General features: G+C 39.3%; 1 protein-coding gene across 1 annotated transcript; it reads left to right on the top strand.

Moving 5' to 3' along the window:
- Positions 1-22,168, top strand: LOC141006409 (stromelysin-3-like). Its single transcript, XM_073478604.1, has 8 exons — positions 1-108; positions 9,079-9,362; positions 14,147-14,299; positions 19,245-19,378; positions 19,562-19,776; positions 19,914-20,118; positions 21,283-21,543; positions 21,655-22,168. The coding sequence occupies exons 1-8, from the start codon at positions 1-3 to the stop codon at positions 21,771-21,773; spliced, it is 1,479 nt and encodes a 492-aa protein (XP_073334705.1). The 3' UTR covers positions 21,774-22,168.
- The last annotated feature ends 323 nt before the right edge of the window (positions 22,169-22,491 follow it).

Here is a 22,491-nt window from a genome sequence, read left to right as displayed (position 1 = left end):
ATGCGGGCTGTCCTGTTTTGCAGCAGCATCTTCTCTTTGCACCTTTTTCTCTGCGTTCATTGTCTGCCGGTGCACGACCGGAGGACCGGCAGCAGGCGCAAGCTTCAGGTGAGTCAAAGCCAGAGGTGAGAGCCTGGTACAGAGGTGTGCATGGAAACCCAGGAGATCACAGTGTGCAGCACGCTGTGTGCGAGTGTGTGAGAGTGGTTGAGTTAAAGACAAAGGACACAGGACACAAAAGAATTTCACGGGTGAATATATTTAATGAAATGATCATTAAAGCCTCGCTGGGAAAGTAAAACGTTAGCAGCTAGAAGTGAGGTAAAGTGAAGTGTCTGCAGTTATTTAAAGGCAGAGCTGCAAACTCCTGACTAGTTCCACACGAGGCTGTACACTGACTCTTTAGTTCAAACAGCCACTCTAAATGCTTCTGTGCTGGATTTTTTTTTGCTGAAGGGTATGAAAGAAATGAACTTGCCCAATGAGGGCTGTGATGATTGAGTTATCAGCGGATCAGAAGCAGCTTCATGAAATATCCGACAGCTGAAGTCATTATTAACCCTGGGACACCCAGTGATCCATTCACTTCTGGTGACGTATGGAAGAGATACTGTATTTTATATATGGAAAGAAGATTTTATTTTGGAATTAAACATTTCTTGCAGTAAAAAAAAAAAAAAAGGAAATCAATTGCATGCATGTTATGCCTTTGTACTGTATCTCCGGACCGGATAGCATTTGTTTCAAACTTTCTGCAGCTTGATGGATTCCAGAGCAGCTTTCCGGTGTAACTATCAACAGCGTGAGTGAGAGAGTCAGATTAAACAGGCAGAGGCAAGTCATCTGGCAACTGGTGGGGGTTAAAAAAATCACTTTGCTGACTCAAGGAAAAAAGATAAAACAGCTACTTAGAGAGAGGGAGACACACCAGGCAGACAGACACTCAGTGAGTGAGTCTTTTGTTTGTGCATCTGTGTCTGTGGAAAACAGAGCAACACTGCAACAGTATAAAACGCTGCTTTTCATTTGATGATTATCAATATTTAAGTGCTTGATTTTAGTCGACTTGTTGTTGACAGATTAATCTCAAAAACATGCAGTCAAGCCCTGACAGCCTGTTGTGTGTGGTCATGAAGTCGACCGATTAATCGGTTTGGCTGATAGGACCTTTTAAAAACTATCGTTATCGGCTGAACTTGGCTCTGATAGTTGTCAATGGCTGCGCAGCCTCCACCGACCACACTGAGTCAATCATCATCATTTGAGGGCCACTTCTGCTGAAAATATCTAAATCCTCTACTCTCCCTCTCCCTCTTAATCTAAAGTGAACAAATTGACACAGACAGGTAACTGCTGCACGTTAACATTAGATATACAGCAGCCATACATGCACCACAGACTTTAATTAATGTCACGTTTTTCAATGTAGACTAAGAGAGTAACGTAACTAACATTAGATATTTTTTTCATAAAAAAAAGATATTTTTTTCATAAAGTAATTCTCCACTCAATGAAATACCTTCCACCCATTACTCTGGCCTAAGGGTTAGAAAATATGGGCTGACGTTAAATCTTTGCGGTCCTGGGGTAACATTAAACATTGGAACAGCTGATTTTACTGAAGGCTGACAAGTGTGGCATTCAAGTCATATCTAGTCTTGCATAACCAGACCTCTCTTATCTGACCCCTGATCTGTTCTTGAATATATAACCCAACACTATCACCTTGTCCACGATAGGGACAGGACACTGAAGACAGCCAGGCAGGCAGGAAAAGACGTTACTTAATACTGTACTTACCAATGTGGCGCTGTCTCTTCCAAATAATCCAGCCACGTAACTATCCGTCCATTCATGAAATGAAATCACACACTTTAGGATCCTCCTTACCCCAGGAATATGCACAGACATTAATGGTTTGTGAGACTGGCATTGAACAATGTAAAGGGACGCACAACAGAAGTAATCCAGGCCAGTTCAGCCTCAGAGCAGCTCATCGTCCATTGTAAATAGAACAGATTCCAACGATGTAATCCACTAAATCACACGTTTCCAGATCTTGTGTCTTGATATCAAACAGACAGCTACTGCTAGTTTTACAACTCAAATTAAAGACGGTGTGCTGCACATCTCTAAAGTTATTCTATGTTAGTAATGTGACAAAGCCTGAGAGAGAGGGAGAGAGAGAGGGCCCTAATGTTCAGTTCAACAGTTCTGATAAAGTTAATACCAAAGATTCAATTTCAAATTCGACAGTGTTACATTCACAAAAAGAAATGCAGACATTTAAAATATGAATATAGATGACTGTGTTGTACCTGTCCAGCATTCACCAACCATTTTAATTATATATATGTATATATATTTTTAATATCGGTTGATTAATCGGTTATCTGCTTTTTCCTTCTCCCAACTATCGTTATTATATCGGCCTTTAAAATATATATTATATATAAATATTTGAACCCAGGACCTTCTTGCTGTGAGGCAAAAGTGTTAACCATTGCACCACTAAACAAATTTAGTCTTTTAATATAATATAATATTAACTTTGATGAAATAAAAAGGTTCTTAATAAAATGTAAGCTAGACTTATTCCAGTATGTTTCAGTGCGTAGTGAGTTTATGAGTTTTGAGCATATTTTGATGATTATCAGGATAAAATTGTTTATCACAATTATTTTGGCGAGGATAATTGTACCATAACATTTTCATATTGTCCCTTCCCTAATGACCACATTCTTTTAGCAGTGTGTATGCAAATGTGTCCTTGGCCACACTGAGCGACTGCCTACTCAACTGATGTCCTCTGCGTAGCTGCAAGTGGCTACATACTCACTGATGCACCGACAGCATCAAATTAATTGTGTGAAACAACACAAGGATGCCACAACAACAGACAAAATTGATTCTTGTGAATGAGTGCACATTATACACGTTGTCTTTTTTCCAATTGGGTCGTAGAGTCAGTGCAACAACACTGCCTTGCAAACCTCTATTAAATTTCTGGAAGACTAGGCACGGGGAGTGCATCGCTGCTTCCCACAGCTTAAAAACAACAGCACTTTCAGTCTTCTGATTATTTTTTCTTTCTGTGTTTCTTAGCCATAGCAAGCTTGGAGCTAGGTGGGTGTATTTCAGAAACCAGGCTTCATTCAGCTCCACCTCTTTATCCATTTTTGATCAACCGGGAGTTAAGTGGAGACCGGCGCTGCCAAGATGGCGACAGCCGGTATCGTACGCTTTGAGCTTCAGCTCTTCGGAAACCTCTGGGTGATGTCACAGTTGTTCTGTCCATTATTTCATACAGTTAATGCTGTGAACAGAACTGTTGTCCACACACTTCGCTAGTTTGCTCTACATGAATAGGAAGCAATGGCAATATGAGTATTTGCATTTTCTTCAGTTACACATGTACGACTACATTTCAGAGGGAAATGTACTTAATACCCAGTTACATTGATTTTTCAGCTTTTACTAGTTCTTTTTCACTTGAACATTTTACACAAAAACGTGGACGTACTTACGAAATGTAAGTAAGTGATAATGTAGAAACTGATTTGTTTGAGTGAAACTGAATTTTTGCGAATGAATTGGAAATAACAATCTAAGTTCAATACACCAAAAGCCAAACTATTTACACTTAAAGGATGTGACTTATGTTTATAGCAGAGGATCCAACATGAATCCTCTTTATCCTGCAAACATCCCCTCCACTTGGCCTAATCAGCTCGTTTGTGTGCAAAACACAGAATGCCTGCTGATATCTGGGACTTTCTGTGCTTAAATATTTACTCTTGAGAGATTTCTTCCACTGTGCGTACTGTTTATGTCAAGTTTGCAGTTTTTCCTGCCAAAGGATGTCTGTTGGAGTAGATCCTATCACATTCATAGCATTGTGGTTTAGGGAGTCAGTTTTTTATTCCAACACATAAAGTTAGTCATTTCCAGTATTGTCAAATCAGCATCCTCGAAAGCTTTGATAACACACTCTCTGTGTTGTACTGCAGACGACCTGATGTCATGACTGAACAGGGAATTTCCAGACATCTGCTCACTGTGTGTGATTTAGCTTTGTGGAGGTTGGAAGAATAGATTTGTGTGTGTGCGTGGTGCACATTTTTTCAGTTAAGTGCATGTTCATACCTGCATGCACACATTGTATTTACATGTGTGAGTGACACAACAAAGACTCCCCAATGTAACAGATGCCACCTATTAGATAAAACAACAATGCTTTCCTCTGTAGACGGGCTCAGTGCTTAATTTGGGTTGAAGCTGGGGCACGTCAGTTTGGGCGAGACGCCAGAACCACAGAGTCCTGTGGTGACATGTTAGCTCCATCTCTAGGATCTCCCCAACATACACAAAGCTTTGTTTCAATGGCATGTGAGGCTTTGTTTTTTATTTTTCAAATAAAAACTTGCCTCTTGCCCACACAGTTCTGTCAATCACTTTCAATTGAGCAGCCAGTCAGCTCAACTGAGACTGTGGCTTCAAATTTGTTGAAGTGGTTAAAACCTCTTCAACCCTGCTACAGCCACCACTGGGCCCATTATTCTGTTTGTTGTGCAGCTATTGTTCAGACTGATGTGAGTTTATTTTAGATTGCATTGTAGATCCAAACTAGAGATGAGACAAGCTGATTAGTCGCTTCGGTCATCTTTAAAGCAAAAATGGCAAAAAAGAGCCCAACCGAAACTCGATTTTTTTTGGCCGATGCCAATCCCCATATTATGGAGTAAAAAATTCAGATGTCGAAGTTCGGCCAATACACACACATTTTTTACAATGATCCCTCAGATGTGGTTATCAAACACTTGTGACAACGTATCAGGGGCAGGATATTTTACAGTAACAAGAGACTTTATTGTCCAAATAATCAGTGCAGTGAAACAGCACTTTTATATCAGCACATCAGAATCAGGATCAGAAATACTTTATTGATCCCCGAAGGAGAAATTGCTTGCGTTAAAGCTGGTCCCATTCAAAGTCCCAGAAATATGCAGAAAAACAAATAACTATATATAAGTGTGTACAACAAAAACAGAACAAAAATACAAGAAATGTACATTCTACTAGAATATATCCATATATGCAGTGCAATAAATAATAATAATAATAATAATAATAATAATAATAATGCTACAGTTGCATATCCAATAATATATATGCTGATACAGATATACTGTATCTGTGATAGGGCAATATCAGCTAAAAAGATTTGCCAACCAATATATCGGTCAGGGTAAACAAGTAAATTTGAAATGGTAAATTATAATCTGTATTTTTCAAATTTTAATATTTTATAGACGTAGATTGTTATGAGAATGGCGGCACATATAGATGCAGCGGCCGGTCGCTCCTTCAAGTTCACTATGACTGATGAATAGGACTTACCTGTGTTTCAGCCAATGGATGGTGGGAAACCCTCCTGCCTCATTAACCCTGCATAGGCATAAATGGGTGTACAGAACATTTGAATGTGTGACACATGAATACTTATAAGACATATTTGCTGCTTTTGGGATTAAAGTTGTGATTTTAAATTTTATACCCTATTATACCCATCATAATGCAACAAACCACTGCTCTATTCTTGACAGCATAATGAACGGCTGGATTTGGCCTGGATAACACACCTGAGTTCATTCCAAGTACTTTGTTGTTTTTGAGGCTGACTCAGGGCCAGTGTGGCTTGTTTTTTGTTGAGTATTTGAGCAAATATCAATCCATAATCCTGTTAGAGTACAGCTTTTTGAAGTTTTGCTTAAGCATGAAATTCTTTTCATTAATTGTTTTATTTGCTTCGCAATCATGAAGGATAATTAATCAATAAATTAAACTTTAATTACACTCTAAACTGGGCGGAGGGGAGCTTCTTACACAATTGAGGTTACATTACTTAAATCTTAAACTGACCTCTGTGAAGTCAAATTAATCCTGTTTGTTGCACCATTAGTTTCATGGGACAAAGAGCCCAGGTGTTCACCTTACTTGACAGATTAGTGGTTGCTGGGACTTTTCTAGTGAAGATTCATATATCGGGAGTTCATTCTGACAAGCACTTTATTACAGTAGCTTCAAGCTCTGAAGCTGTAGGTGGTCGGATATCAGATGAAAACAGTACAAACATATTTTCCACAGTGACCTGTGGTAACAGTCCCCATGTTTTGTTAGAGAAAATGAAGTCTTCAATTATCCAACAACTAATGAATCTGATGACAGATTATATTTGTCAGGTGTTTCTTGTTGACCCCGGGGAAAATAGACCTGTTTAAAATTGTGACATATATCACAATGATGTGAGATGAAGTAACACCAGACAACGATACACCAGCCCCATGACAGTTCTCACCCAATAATTTCCACCCTCCAGCTAAGATCTCAGCCACAGCAGTGTATATATTGGTCTAGCTTTTTGTCTAGTCGGCTTCAAATGGCCCACTCAGCGACTCTAGACTGTACCAACAATCATAGGCTAATGGGACAGCTGACTTTGCTGGCTTCAAACAGTCAAATCAGCAACACAGACACCAAACTGTATCAGCAAGTAAACGACTTCACTGTGTGAGGAAGGGGTATGACGGCCACCTGGTACAGCCCCGTATGACACTGAAAATGATGTCATCAGATGAATTTGTGAGCTGAAGTTTTGAAATGTTGGTCAGACAAAACAAGCATGGGATCATATGAGTTGTTGTCTTAATTGTAACAACCACCATTGCCAAGGAAACTCTTATCTGAAGTGACTCAGGCAGAAATCATATTCACAGACAAGGAAATGTGTTAAAGTTCTAGTGAAGTTTAGTCACGTTCGCTGACTTCTTTCCTCACTCTCTGACTTTCTCCTGGAAGTTATAGTGACAGGCGACCAAATTAAACGTAACATCACCTTGAATAAAATTGCAGATTTCTCTGGGTTTAAACATTGTTGAAAACATTTGGGAAAATGTAACTACACATTGAAATAAATAATGGTTCTAGTCCTTTTTAGAAATATTTACATAGAAGTGTTACATATTATACCTTTAACTCATAATGGAATAAATACATTTTATAATGACATTGACAAAAAAGTGTGATGGCCTTGGCCCTGACGCTGATAGAATGCTGCAGAACAGTACATCCCCCTACCTTGGGCTCTCGTGACAAAAAAATCGTGACATTTACGCTGAATCATTAATAATTTTATCAAACACATTATTTTCAGCCTGACTGCAGTGTCAGATCAGGTCTATTGCTGATGGTCTCTGTTGGGACTGTAACTTCTCATTGTCTAACTTTGTCAGTGGAGTTTCCAGTCTCCTGTAATCAATTTCACAGATCACTGCTGCAGTCAGGTTGATAAACACGAGTGAAGATAAATCCACTTTTCAATCCCAAAAGTTCAAAAGTAATCTCTGAGCTCTCCTCCCATCAATAAACTGCTAGGATCAGAATAGAGTCTGATGTGACGGTTTATCCCTCAGGTCTGGCTTAGCTCCTGACACTCTAGCCGCTTCTGATCAGCTGAGCGGTGACTCCTCCACATGAAACGGAGTCAGATATATCACTATGTGGTCCTTAGACTTTTCGGCTTGTTGCCTCAGCTTTTCTTGACTTCTGCATTTTTACAGTGTTAAGATTTATTTATTAATATTAAAATATCAGCAGGTAGAACTTCAAAGTCCCTAAGATGAATGAGTGTGTATAACTTCACCTTCATATCTCACAACTTGGATAGCCAGGTCTGAAAGCACAGTTGTACAGATAAATTATGATCATCTGATCTTTCATACAACTCACAGGGATCAGTGATGAATCAAATGGTACTACTTAGAACAAGACCATCTAAGTGTTGTGCCCCCTTAACATGCGTACATTTTTGTCTTTTTGGAACTTAGAGCACACTTAAAAAATAAGAGAAGTCTGGAGGTTATCAAATGCAGGCTGGAAAGTGGAGGTCCTGGGGTCAAATGTATAAAACTCTCATGTCATCTCACACAAATCAGAACTGAAGAAGCCTCTTGGATGAGAGGTGAAATGTCCGGTTGCCTATGATATAGTACTTAGAATTACAATGACCTGGATGACTGAGAACCTTCATTTACACACAAAACAGGAAACGTGCATACGCTGTCTTTTTGTGAGATTTAGATTTCCCCACATACGTCTGTTTCCTCACGTATCTCAATCATCCTGAAATCTTATGCATGTGCACAGTCGTCTGACCATCCCCACCATTCTCTATAAATGGCTCTAAACATGCCCCAAATTACCTGGTTTGCATATAAAGTGCCAGAATTTAGTTTAGTGTTGAGGAGAAATGTCAGGAAAAAAGAAGCAGTTGAAAATTAGGAAGTGTAATTTTATGGACTATGAACTTGAAGTAATGATGGTTCAAACTGACAGATGAAAACAAGTATTATTTGGAGGCTTCAGTTCTGACTTTAGCAACAAAATGTAGCAAGTAACAGAAGCGGTAAATGCCATGAGTTCAGAGCCACAGACTTTCGAGGGGTTAAAAAAATTGGTTTGATTTCAAGTGAGAGGCCATTGTGTTAGGTGGCACAGCCATTACTCACAGCTACAGCCCTTATACAGTGCAGGTTGCATCTGAATGTATTCTTACTCCCCAATAATACAGGAAGATATTCTTTATTTATGTACCTAAAGATCATGTATTTATTTGTTTATTTACATAAGGATCATTATCATTACAATTATCGTTATCATTAAATGTTACCCTAAATCACACTTTACTTATCCTTTTTTGCCAACTCGCAACATCACACTAATCAGACTGAAAAGACTGCATGGTATGCATGGTGTTAAAGATGTGTACCGGTATGCACATTCCCTCCCTCTGTGGATTTTGATACATTTGGAAATCTGCGTGAAAAGTGGCGTTGGTATATTTCACGTGTACACCTGGTCTGCAGAGCTAAAGGCATACAAGACTGTATCATCTACATAAAAATTGATATTGGATAAGGATCAGTTGGAAAATAGCTGTTATTTATTATTATTTATCATGGCTAATGAAGATTATGTCTCCTTGTGATGACCTTAGTGACTGAGCCTTTTTCTTTGCAGGGATGGCCTCACAGCAGCAGTCACGTTGGTCTGAAGAAGAGGGAAAGACATGAACAGGACACACTAAATAATCAGTACCATTTGAAGTCTGTGCTGCCACCTAAAAATGACACAGAGTTCTGGAAGCGTCCTCGTTGTGGAGTTCCGGACTATCCAACCTTAATGCAGGTGGACCTTTCATACTTCAACCTAAAGAAGAAGAGGGCAGGCCTGAATAGACAGCAGCGCAAGAAGCGATTTGCACTGTTTGGAGGGCGCTGGGAAAAGACTGACCTCACTTACAAGTAAGAAACATAAATACTCTGTTGGTTTATTCAGTTGTTCAGCTATTTACCTCAACTTTTGTCACTTTCATTTGATCCAGAATGTACTGATGAATGTTTTGATAAATATTAAATCAATAAACATGATATATTTAGAAATTGGTCTCTGCTACAGCTAGACAAATCAATCGTCCATGGCGATATATCAGTCATTATGATCTTATTGCAAATATATTAGTATGGGTGTTAGGGGTGTTTTTCTGTCAGATTGCTGATAGAATGAACTAATTTAGGGGAAGGGTGCTACTTTGGCTCTGACGCCACAATGTCCCGCCCACAACACTATCTGATTGGTAACATATATAATTAATAGCCTATTATCACTGAATAATCTGAATCTGCAAAGTAACTAGTAACTAAATGTATCAAATAAATGTAGTGGCGAGGAAGTATAAAGTAACAGAGTACTTGAGTAAATTGTACTTAGTGTCAAAATTTCAAACAACCAGTGAAGGAATAAACCTAAGAGTTTTTTTTTACTGCAAATGAATATCTGTCCGAAATATCGGTTTTCATTCTCTTTGATTTCTAATTAGTCGACCCCTAATAGGTGTATATGTTTGCCAATGATTATGAAGAAACTATTGAGGTAATTTACAGTGTCACCATAATACAGTTTGTCAAACAGAGAGCAGTTGATTTTTCAACTGTTAAATGTCACACTCAATATGTATCTTGGTGTGTATAAAAAGATAGAAATTAAATTCCCAAAGACCAATTTTGTTACAGGCCTCAAAAATTCAGTTTCCGTAGGGCCGATTCTGAATGATACTGAATTTAGTTTCTTTATCTTTCAACTTATCCTTCAAAACTTGGTTTATCAGTCAGTGGAAGTGTTTGTGAGTTTATTTTAGACTACAAGACAAAGCAACAACTCTGTTCAGCAAAGCCTATCTGTCTTTTCCAGTCACAGTAAAGACACTGCCTTCACCTCCAGAAAAAAACGATCCATTTTATGAGAGCACTTGATGAAACAAAAACCAAGCTGATGGCTTTAGTTTGATATGGACCTCATGTATAAAAACAAGATGGGTGGAGATAGTGAGCTAATGGTTAGTTACATGACTATTTGTTTGCATTTTTTCTTTGCAAACTTTCAGCTTGTGGTGTAACTTGTTTGTAGATTCAGTTTATAAAAGCAGCAAAGTAGGCGAGCCACCTTGTTAATTGTGGAATCTTCCTGTAATTTAAAGTTGCGTTGCTTAACAATTATTATCATAGAGACATTGATATTTATGTGTTTACCAGGTCTGTGCGTGTGACAAAAGCAGAGTTCCAAGTCAAGTCAGCACTGGCACTGATTCTGCAAGACTATTTGTGTGGGTGCAGATGTGCTCAGACTGTTGCTACATTGCAAAGATCCCTGTGCTGTTAGTAAAAACATTCACAAACAGACTGTGCTCTGTAGGCTTTACCAGCATAGCTGTATGAGCATTCCCATCTTCAAAGATTTAAATCCAACCTAAAACATTAAAAGCTGCTAGAACCAATATTTCTATATCAGCAATGAATCAAATGACTATGTGGATGTGAAGGGGGTCATTGGTAGTGACAAATTCTCAGACAGTTATCACTCGACTCTACAGTTCCCCTCAGCTGTGTTTTCAGAGAAAAAGCTCTGACAAATCCACTTTACAATAAAACTCACTGTTGGACTTACATTTGTTAGGTGGCCAGATGCACAATTAAAAAAACAAAAAAAGCTCCATGTCTACTGAATGTGTAAATGGGCAACTGTTTGCGGACACATTTGCCATAATTAATTCATAATATGTTGTGTTGTGTTAACAGGTTGTTGCACTGCCTTTAAGTTGGTTAAAATTGCCACTGAGTATAAACACTTTTTTCCTTGAATAAGTGACAATCAACAAATATGCAATTTCACAATGAAAATGTTGACATGGTGATGTTTAGCAGTTATAATCTTTGGCTTGTTACACAGAAACATCTGGGAGGTTGTCTATAGTAACTTCTTGGAAAAGGGCAGGCACTATCAGAAAATACATAGAAGGTGATTGGAAAAACCATCTGTCTACCACTGGTTGACTTCAATCAATCAGATCAACCGTAGGAGATGCTGCCAACAGAGCCAAAGTCAGTCGAGAGAAGAGCGAGAACATCTTTTCCATGAAGAAAAGCCTTCAGTGCTGTTTTTTGCTCTTTCTTCAGTGAAAGAAACTTGAGTTCTGATTTAACTGATGCTATAGCAGCTACCCTAACCTTTAGAGGAGCTGCATTTGTTGTTTTCAAATGAGCAGTTAATCATCTTGCTGGTCATTCCACCTAAACCACGCTCATAGCTGCCAGTAGTTCCTCAGAGGATGGATGCTGATTGGTCCAAACCACTATTATTCAGCCACAAGCTTACAGCTTAAAGCCTGGCAAAATGAATTCTTGAAATAACATGAACATGTGATATTGCAAATCCAGCCACCACACTAGGTCATTTAGCTGTGGCCATCAACACAACGTAAAGCTGAGGCTAATGGAAATGTCATTAGTATTGCAGAAAAGAAATTAGGAGATAGTCAAAGTATTATGCTATTATATTAGGATATCGACAAGGCCTGTGGCCCCAGTGGTTGTAATAGTTAACAAAACATTACCATGTGGGATGTGTGTGCGTTTAAAGTTAACTTAATGATATGATGAATGATAACTTAATGACAATCAACAATTATCTGAGGACAAATGAAGAATGTTAGAGACCAGTGTCTCTGTGTATATGAGAGCATCAGTTTCAACTAATCAGGTTATTTAAGCTGTGTACACCACATTTTTGACAGATACATTTTTCCTTACACAGCAGCACGCACAGCTTTCCATCCATGTGGAGTGAGGGGAGTAAAGAGGTTCATATTACATCCTGTGTGTCGTGTCTGAGCTCGTCCACACAGCTGGACAAAAAAGATTCTCTCATTCTCTCACCTTTAGAGTGTCTGATAGCACAATATCACAAGATGTACTACTGCATGTGGATATACTGACGTTGATTTTGAGTATTTCTTTTTGAAGTCACTGCACCTTTCGTACAGCTGCAACACACTGGTGTTGGTCCAAGTTTTTATAAACTTACCTGAACTGACTGTGTCCAGTCATTTCATAGCATGTGTAATATTGCATGTACAGTGTTGGAGACAGTTCATTTACTTATATTAATTACATTAATCAATTAAATTCCATTAAATAAGGAAATACCTTTCTCCAAATCATTATCATTGATTGACCTTTTTAACATCAAGATGTCAACCATATTATCTGCCCAGAGAATTCAGCTCTGTGTTTGCTGTGTTTGTGTAAATTCCTCTAGATGCAAATTCAAAAATGCACAAAGCAACCAAGTTATTTCTTTTAATTCTAGCTGGTGAATTCAATCAAACAGACCTCAGAACTTTAAAAAATCTAGCAGCACACCACATCCACATCCCTACCAGGGTAAGAACCATGTTGATACCAACATTCTTGGCAGGTACAAAGCCCTCCCCTGCCCTCGTTTTGGTCCATCAGACCATAGCTCCCTGGTTCTCCTGCCAGCTGATAAAAAGGGTCAAACCACCGATTAAAGCCGTTAAAATGTGGACGGATAAAGATTCAGCCAGTGTTGTGCAGTTCACACTTCAAAGTCCGGTTCACACAGCATCAAATTATGTTGCATACTGCTTCTATCTGGAAAGCTGCATGTCAGGGACTTCCTTTTTTGCCCACATTGATAACATTGTACCAATTAGGCCTCTGCTGCGACCGCATCCCTTTGAACAGCTTTGTAATTCAGCCTTGCACTGCAGTTTCTTTTTGGAGACTTTGGAGAGGTAATCACTGATTGCCATCAGTGATTATTGTTTCATATGCTAACAGAGTTATTGTCATGTTAGCAGGATTGTTATCATTGTATCATTGTTATTGTTATGTTACATTTAAGCCTATTGCCGTCAAACAGAGCATGAGCATGAAGTCTTTTCTTTTGTAGCCTAATATGTGGAAAATAATGCTTTGACTTAATAGCTTGTTGTGAACGATATGATGAGGATGAATTCAAACTAATTTTGGATACATGTGGCGTTATGCTGTCTAACCATAACTGTCACTGCATACAACATGATTAACTTCATGAGTATCAATAACATTAATTAACCAATACACAAGCTGGCAAGCTCACATCAGCTGTGCTCTTAGGTAAAAAGCCACTTGGTTGTTCATTAAGGACAATCACCGTACACTTATCAAGTTATATCAGTGCAGCATTAACTTGCTCATGTCTTTGAAGAGATCAAGACCAGTGTTGTTGAATCACTTAGCCAATGATATTGGTAGTTTGTTGATCAGAAAAGTTAAAAAAAATGTTGTGTCCTCCCTGTAAGAAGTGCAATGTTGTGTTCTACTGATGAGCACTCTAGACTTGATTTAACTCAATGAACTTCAAGCCTTTTACATTAATATCTGTATCCATAGTCATCATTTTGTCAACAGGTTCAACTACTGTACATGCTATGTTTATGTTTTTTTGGTTATATATTTTGTGATGATTGATAAGGCTGGGCAAAATATAGATTGTTATTTTGATATGAGACTATATGTGGTCTTGTCTTGTGATACTATTTTAAAGCCATATTGCCCAGGCCTAATGTTAAAGTTTGACGTTAGACTTTTGTAGAAAAGTTGACAGTAGTTATGAACAGCTCTCTAATACAACACATTGGTGTGTGTGTGTGTGTGTGTGTGTGTGTGTGTGTGTGTGTGTCCAATAGGATTGTGCGTTTCCCTTGGCAGATGAGTGAGGCCAAAGTGCGGCGTGTCTTCCAGGAGGCATTAGGTTTGTGGAGTGCAGTGACACCTCTGACGTTCAGAGAGATAACTGAGAGGTCCGCTGAGAAAGCCGACATCATTATTGACTTCAACAGGTAAGAAACGATCAGCAGCAAGCAACACAGCACACAGGTTCTTAATAGTCACCATTTGGCACCTTCATACAGTAGATTTCATACAATAAACTAAAAGTAGGATATAAAAAGCTAACTTAGGAGTAAAACAAAAAATCATTTAAAGAGGAGAATAACACACATTTATAAAGGAATGTACTCGTCTTTACAGTAGAGGGGTCCAGCTGTAGTCTCTACACAACACACCCACTTCACTACACAATAGACAAATCTTTACCATACCCTAACCAACCTGTGTGATTGTAGATGGACCTACTTGCCCTGCAAAGTGTAAGGGGAACTTTTAAAAGCAACTCTCAAATGATTATGTGATTAATCACATGGCACAAGTGGTAAAATAGGAGGGCCCATAGGCTCAGGAGGTAGGCAGGGTAAGGAACAAAAAGCAAAAATCCAAAAACATATTTGTCAAAGCAATAGGGTAACAACCTTACAAGATAAAGTCCCGGAACTTTACTGTACAGGTGAAAATGAATAAATCATTCAACATGCTTCAGTCGGCTGTAGTTTCCTAAACCCACATAAGTTGTTGCAGTAATACAATACCAAACTATACATATTCACTCCATACTTGTATAGATTATCTACAAAAATTACAGTAGTACTAGTCAAACCCTGTCGTCTGCATTGGGTCACAAGTTCCCATCCACATCACACCTTGTGTCCTCTCTGTAAAACACCGGGGAGTCTGCAGATATGTCCAGACATCCAGCAGTCATTATGTCCAACAGAGACATTTAATCGTAAAATGTCTGTGTCTGGCTGGGTTCAAAAATCTTTTTTAATATTGCCTTTTTTTTTTTTTTAACAAATATTTGCCTTTTTATGTAGATGGCATGAAATAAATAGCATAATGACCTCGTGCTCAGCTGTGGATGGGAATCAGATGTGTTTTTTTATGTTGCAGAATGCAGCAAATTACGGTATAATTTACAGTTATTAAGAGTTATGCTTTGAGCATACATTTTAAAAATAATTTCAAAATAGAGTGTTAAGACAGAGTTTTAGGGGTGTTATGAGTTTGAGTTAGAAAACACCAACAATTCATGAAATGTGAATGATGTGGTCATTGCTACATTTTGTATCAAAGCAATGCAATCCACAATTTAAGTCCACATTGACAGTGCGGTGTTTACTGTGTGAAGAGTTTTGAGGAATATGTGTATGTAATTAACTTTTTCAAAAAGACCCAAGTTTGCGGTGATCTCTGTAATCTGTCCCAGACATAAATCTCCTTTTGTCAAAGTGACCGAGGAAAAACTAAACCAGCTGTGTCCCGGCCAAGCTCAAGGTCTGATTACAAACATGAATGAGAGCAACACAGTGCTTGTTGGCAGGGATTTTAATAGTGTGCCTCCAGCTACATTTTTCTGCTAAGATGAATCATTTTGGCATTCAGTTTACGATACATCCATGTCATAACAACTCTGTAGAATCACTGTGTAACATTACATTATAGTTATATACTCTGCCAAGCCCTCTTTAGTTTGACCTGTATACAAGTTACTTTCATAACTCACTTTCTTTCCTGCTTTTGGGGACAGAAACTTTAATGTTCAGTTCAACTTGCATGTAAAAGTAAATTATCATACCATCTGCCCAGTTTCTCAAAATGCTATATTTATGTAAAACATGACAAAATGGTAAAAAGAATTCTAAGCTAAAAAATACAGCTGAATAAAGCCGCTGAAGTTATTACAGCCACAAACTGAGTGAGCCAGGTAGCAGTCCTACAGCTGCTAAATTATTTAAGCATGCAATATTTTCAAGTCTCCCCCCAAAGTCCAAATAAATCAAATAAATATGAATGAGATCAGATGCTAATGTAGCCTGTTATATGTGAGACCAGATGTCCGACAGACCGGTTACGTGACCAGAGTAGTTTGGCCAGGTGTGTTTGAGATGCTCCTCCAAAAAGCTGTTTCAAATATAAATGCATGAATCAAAACCTTTGGTAAATTAAAGGGGCAGTGCGTCACATATGGACAGAATTTTTGTAGAAAACCTTCAGAAATGAACTAACATTTTCAACAGAATGTGAAGAAACAACAGTGTTGAAGTTATGTCGAACATGTCTATGTACTGTGTTGCAGAGACAGTATCTGCTCAAGTTAGCATGCTAATCAGCTAGCCCTGGCCCATCCTGTTTCATAATACGTGATGATGGTCTGATAGCCCGCCGCAGTTTGAGCTGGGAGTATGCAAGTGGCGAGTTACAACTTCTCTTAGCCTTTAGTAAAATAAGCAAACAAAATGTCCAGAAATTAAATACTTTTACTTTTATTTTCCTTACTAAACAGAAAAATACAACTGTACATCTTCTAAATTCATTTTGTCTCGCTTACTGAACTAAGACGAGCTGAATTGCCTTATTAACTCATAGCAAATCACACTTCAAACTTGACATACATTGATATATATCAAATAAAATCATTCTTTGGTCTGAAACAAAATCCCTCAAAAAGAGGGGACTCATTTCTAAACCAAGAGCAAAAACTACACAGTGCGGCCGTGTTCACGTGTAAGAGATGATACATGCTGTTTCAGATTAAAAGGTTCACACATAGTTAAAAATTCAGATGTAAAATGGTTACCTGCATGGCCAACATGGATATTAAAATCACCAACCAAGGAAATGTGATCATACCTAGAAGACATAAATTCAGAAAATTCAGATGAGAAATTACCACTTGGTTTAGCAGGACGATAGATATTCTTTATAGATAGCTGCAAGTCTCCCTCCCCCACCACTAAGGCTAGGGGAGTTCACACAGTTTTGCACACAGTTTTAATGTCTCAGTTAAAAATAGCCAGCAGCGAGAGCCAGGCAGCTCCCACAGTTGAATGGTGGTGATTATATGACGTGATATAGAGCAAAAAAAAGAACTAATAATGTCTTTGTCCCCTTCCACGATTGTGTTGTTGTAGTTACTGCCTTTGGCAACTTATAAAGAAAATATAATCACCAAATTTAATGAGGAAAAGTCACCCCGACCCGGTCAACCCTCCATACTGAGTCTTCATAAGGGTAAGGAGTGACCAACCTGCCCAAGCTCCATGGAGCATGGTGCAAAACAGATGCAGTATCTTGGTCTGTGGTTGCAGTGATGAGAGCGGCAACGGGAGGTGGGTCAGCCATGGCAGCAAGAGTTATCCCAACTGAAGCATGGACCGGTTCCATATGTGAAGGGCCAGCATTTGCTCCTGTTGCAGCAGTTGACGTCCAGGCTGGCATCAGTGGGGTGAGCCATGGCATCAGCCGGTAACATGGCAAAGCGGTTTGGGAGGTTTATGGATGGAGGCGAGGCAGTTCTGGATCTTTCCTTCTTGCCAAGAACTACCACCTCAGACCACGCAGTCTGTGAGCTGGGAGTGGAGCAGAAGAAGGGCTGGCAACGAGATGATGGGTTCCAGAGGATGGTGTCTGAAATAGCAGAGTTCATGGTGGAGATAACTTTTGACTGTGTGGCCACTGTGTCAATGAAGTTGGATAGCAGAGGGTCCTTTTTCCGCAGTTCATCTGAGAGTTGTTGGATATCCTCTTTAAGGTTAGGAATGCCCTTTTTTGTTTCTAGTTGGTCCGGGCAGGGCATGGTAAAATTAATTAAGTGGAGGTTCACTCTGTTTGCCGTGTTGTGTGTCCCCATGGTGGCTGTGGGTGAATCACCAAAGTGGTTAGAAGTTATCCTCTGGGAACCATGAACCAGCTTCAAAACTTAGCTGGTCATTAGCTTGTCTTGCTGGATTTACTTGGTTGACCAGTTAAACCGGGGATCAGCTGGTCGACCAGTTTTGTGTAGATGGTTAAAAGGCTATCAGCCAGGTTGGTACTGCTGGTGTAACTGGTCAGTTAATTGCATACCTGCATGGCCAGACCTGCGCCGGTCTGAGATGACAGATCAGGTAGTGATGAAAGAGGAGCACTTAAGTACCTAGTACTAGCTTGTAACTGTAATAAGAGCTTGAATGGTAATATGAGCTGGTAATTTGTAATAAGACTTTGTAACTGGTAATATGGTAATAGGTAAATATAGGAGCTGGTAGCTGGTACGAATAGGAGCTGATGCCTGGTGTCACTAGTAGTAGCTGGTCTGGTCTGGCCTACCAGATGTCTAAACCTAGCTCAAACCCAGTTTAAACTGGTCAAGCTGGTTACCAGCTAATATTGGATTTTCTAGCAGGGTAATCAATCCAACAGCAATAGAGATATTTCAGACCAAAGTCTTGGACTGACTGTCCGACCGCCAGACAGACATTGTGATCCATTTGGCCATGCTGTTAGTGTTGCAAAAAATAAAGACTGAAGAAGTCATAACAACTAATTACCTAACAACACATGTTGGAGAATCAGAGGGGACTGTTTACTTTAACCACATGTTAATCACTTTCTTAATACACAAAAACTAAAATAAGTTATTAAACGCACAGTAAATGGAGGATTTGAAAACATTTAAAAACCCAAAGAAGAACACAATAAAAAAACATACATATCCTACTCCTGCAACTACCAGCATGTCTGCTCTTGTTCATTTAATATATAGCAAATATCAAAGGAAAGTTTTTCTCTCCTCGCCGGAGTAATGTCCAGGTTAACAATTCACAGAGCATGTGATCATGCAACTGTTTTATAGAGAGGAGGTACCTCTGTATCATGGTTCTGGGATGGAAACAGTCGAGTCTATTTTATTAATATAGCACCAATTCACCACAAAATGTATCTCATGACACGTTCCAGTTGTGTAAACATACATTAAAGGGGCATTCTAAAATCTTACACAGACAGCCTACATTGTGCAACTTAATTTTTTTCTTTTTCATCGTCACACCTGGATTTCCAACATGCTGAGCATGCAGAAATAACTTCAACTGTGTGAAATTACATATTAGATTGTTTGTGCTTGTGTAGGTACTGGCACGGTGACACCTTACCATTCGATGGTCCAGGGGGAATCCTCGCCCACGCCTTTTTCCCCAGGACACACAGAGAAGGAGAAGTCCATTTTGACTATGATGAGCATTGGATAGTGGGCAACGATGTGGGTGAGTGCATTTGCAATGCTTTGAGTTAAACAGTCTCGTTTTAGATTGAGCAAAAAACGGTCTTTAAAGGGATTTTCTTTAAAACTGCACCTCCTTTGTGTTCCTCATTTGACTCCAGTAGAGACAACATTCATCATCTAATTTTAGTGTTACTCTACCTTTATCCTTTGCTGTAATGTTTAGGCACAGATCTCCTACAAGTGGCAGCTCATGAGTTTGGTCACGTACTGGGCCTGCAGCATTCCCTGGAGCCCGATGCCGTGATGTGTCCTTTCTATAGCGACTCCTACCCTCTGCAGCTGAGTGAGGATGACAAGAGGGGCATCCAGTATCTGTATGGCCCTCCTCAGCATGCACCGCCCGAGATGACAGAGACCAATGAGATAGACATTGGAATGGTATGACAGTAATACTGGGAGTGGACCTTAAAGCTACAAATACTGTGTTTCAAGATTTAAACAGTCTTGTTTTTTGGAGCCTCACATATTGATCCACAGATATGAATATTCCTGTTATGTATGTCGTTGTGCCCCAGCCGGACGCCTGCCGAACAAACTTTGATGCCGTGTCCATGATCAGGGGGGAGCTGTTCTTCTTTAAGTCCCGATATGTTTGGCGTATCCGTGATGGGCAACTACAACCAGGCTATCCAGCCCTGGCATCACGCCACTGGAGAGGAATTCCTGATCGCATCGATGCTGCGTATGAGGACAAGTCGGGTAACATCTGGTTCTTCCAAGGTTAGTCGTGATACAGAAGCAAATTTGAAAAGGCTTGATTTTCTGAGAGAATATGTGTTCCCCAGAGAACACTACAAAAACTGAAGTCATTAAAAATACAAATACTGAAAGAAGATGAATATCAGAGACCTACAGTGTTTCAAGTACCAGTTGACATGTACACAGTAAATGGAGTTGAGATGCTGAGATTTAATAACTGAAATGAGAAACTGAGTTAGACAGTAAGAAATAAAGAAGTGCAGCAGTGGAGTAAGATATATAGGCAGTGAAATGTCAGTTAATGTGGAAGTACCGAGCGTGTGCTCTGAAAGTACTGTAGTTGAAATGTCAGCCAGGCAAATTCAATGCAGCATGGAGTTCTACTTTGGTGAATTTGATACGCAGTTTGTACTTTTGACCAATTGACTGTTTGCTTAACCCCTCCCTCAGATCATAGCTTAGAAGTGTAACTAGGCTCAGCAGGTCTGTCAAGCTTTGGATTTCTTCACATGTTGAAGTGGCATTTGTCCACTGTCACATATGAGTTATTACCTATAGTAGAATTCCTTCTGAAGCCAAGACACACATATCATTAGCTATTATTAACTTTTAGCTATTAGGTGACACAGAGAGACAAACAGCTATTCGCGCTAACAAGCAGAGAAGCGATTTTTCGTTTAAAAGCAGTGACAGCAGCTCATGTGGCGGCTCCTCAAGAGGTTAGCGTAGCTGCCATAGCGTCAGTTATATCAGAACTGGAGAGTATTCCTTCATTTAAAGAAGATGAAACAACAGCTCTGAAGGCTTTCCCTAAATGAAATATGTCTTCAGTAATAGTAGATTTACCAACTACCTCTGGCAAATGGACAGGTAGGGTCTGGATCCCCGCTTGTAAAAAATATATTGATATGGTTAGGGTTTGGGTCCAGCATTTCTTGGTTCTTCAAAAGACAGGTTTGGTTTGGGGTTGCACATTTCTGGGTCCTATTGGGTTTGGGCACTTTTAGTATGACTAAACAAACACTTTCCAAAATCTCACAGAACTCATGGGCCAGGTGTGAATGTTTTATCCCAAATTAGGACATCGGTAAAATGAATATTAACGGTAGTCTTTGACATACAAAGTCCAGGTAAATGAGGTCCAAGTTTTGGGTTTTATCTGTACCTTTTTTCCTATCTCCCCAGGTGATAGCTACTGGGTGTTTGATGCTGAGAAGAAGATTACAGGACCAGATTCAGTGCGGCAGCTGGGTCTTCCTGTTTCAGATATCCAGGCAGCTTTGAAGTGGGAAGACAACCGTATTGAGAAAGTCTACCTATTCAAGTCCTATTCTTACTGGCCCTTCAGTCTTCAGGAGAATCGAGTTGAAGATGTCCATCCACGTAGCATGCACGAGTGGGAAGGAGTGCCCAGTCATATTGATGCAGCCTTTCGGGACAGATATGGTAAGGACTGGGAGCTGGGGAAAGCTAGATGTTGACTTTCATATTTGTGTTCTTTGCCTCTGGCCCAGTGATTGGGAAAAGTCTATAGCTGACTGTTGCCTTGTCTTGCAGGCTATGCCAATTTCCTGAGTGGGCCGCACTATTGGAAGGTTGACCCTGTGGAGTTGAAGGTGCTAGAAGGCTACCCCCGCAGCATTGGCGTGGATTTCTTAGGCTGCCGTTCTGTCTAAAAAAGTTCATACACATACGTCTGCTAAACTTGTGAAGAGCAGTGGGTTGACTTTTCAACTTAATTCCCTATACAGAACACTGTTGTTATTTTGGAAATATACTTAAGGTTGATGTATTTCAATAAGATGTCTCAAAACAGGCCGTTCTCACTCCTAACAGCCTGGTCAGTGGGCTAATGCATCTAAGTTTAAAGCTGCAGGTACCCCTCTAGAGTCCCCTCTAGAGTCCCTTCTAGAAGCGCCACTCTAATGCAGAAGTAATAAGAGCTAGAAAGTGTGGGGTGAATGGATAAATGCTCATAAACCAGACTTTACTTCCAGAGCTGAGGTTTGTGTACTGTTTGTGACTAAGAGTCAAGAGTGATTTGGTTTTTAAGTTATGTTACTAAAGCAAGTTAATGTACGTAAATGATGTAACTTATGTTACATGATGTACTTGCGTTACGTTAGTGACATGAGGTAACTTACTTACCTGAATGCTTTAACCCAAAGTATGTTTTTTTCCCCAAACCTAACAAAGTAGTTTTAGTGTCTAAACCTAACCATCCTGCGACTGTTTGACAAGGTTAATAACATAATAATAACAATAAATAATAATAATATAACAAATTAGTAATTTTAAGTCATAATTTGTAAACTGTTTGTCAGGAAGATTTATTAAATTTTTTAAAGGTTAACAGGATGTTGTATAATACGTATTTTTGCTGATGAGTTGGGA

This window comes from Pagrus major, chromosome 12 (assembly GCF_040436345.1).
Source record: "Pagrus major chromosome 12, Pma_NU_1.0".
Classification (NCBI taxonomy): Eukaryota; Metazoa; Chordata; class Actinopteri; order Spariformes; family Sparidae; genus Pagrus; species Pagrus major.
This window is presented reverse-complemented; position numbering and strand designations above follow the sequence as displayed.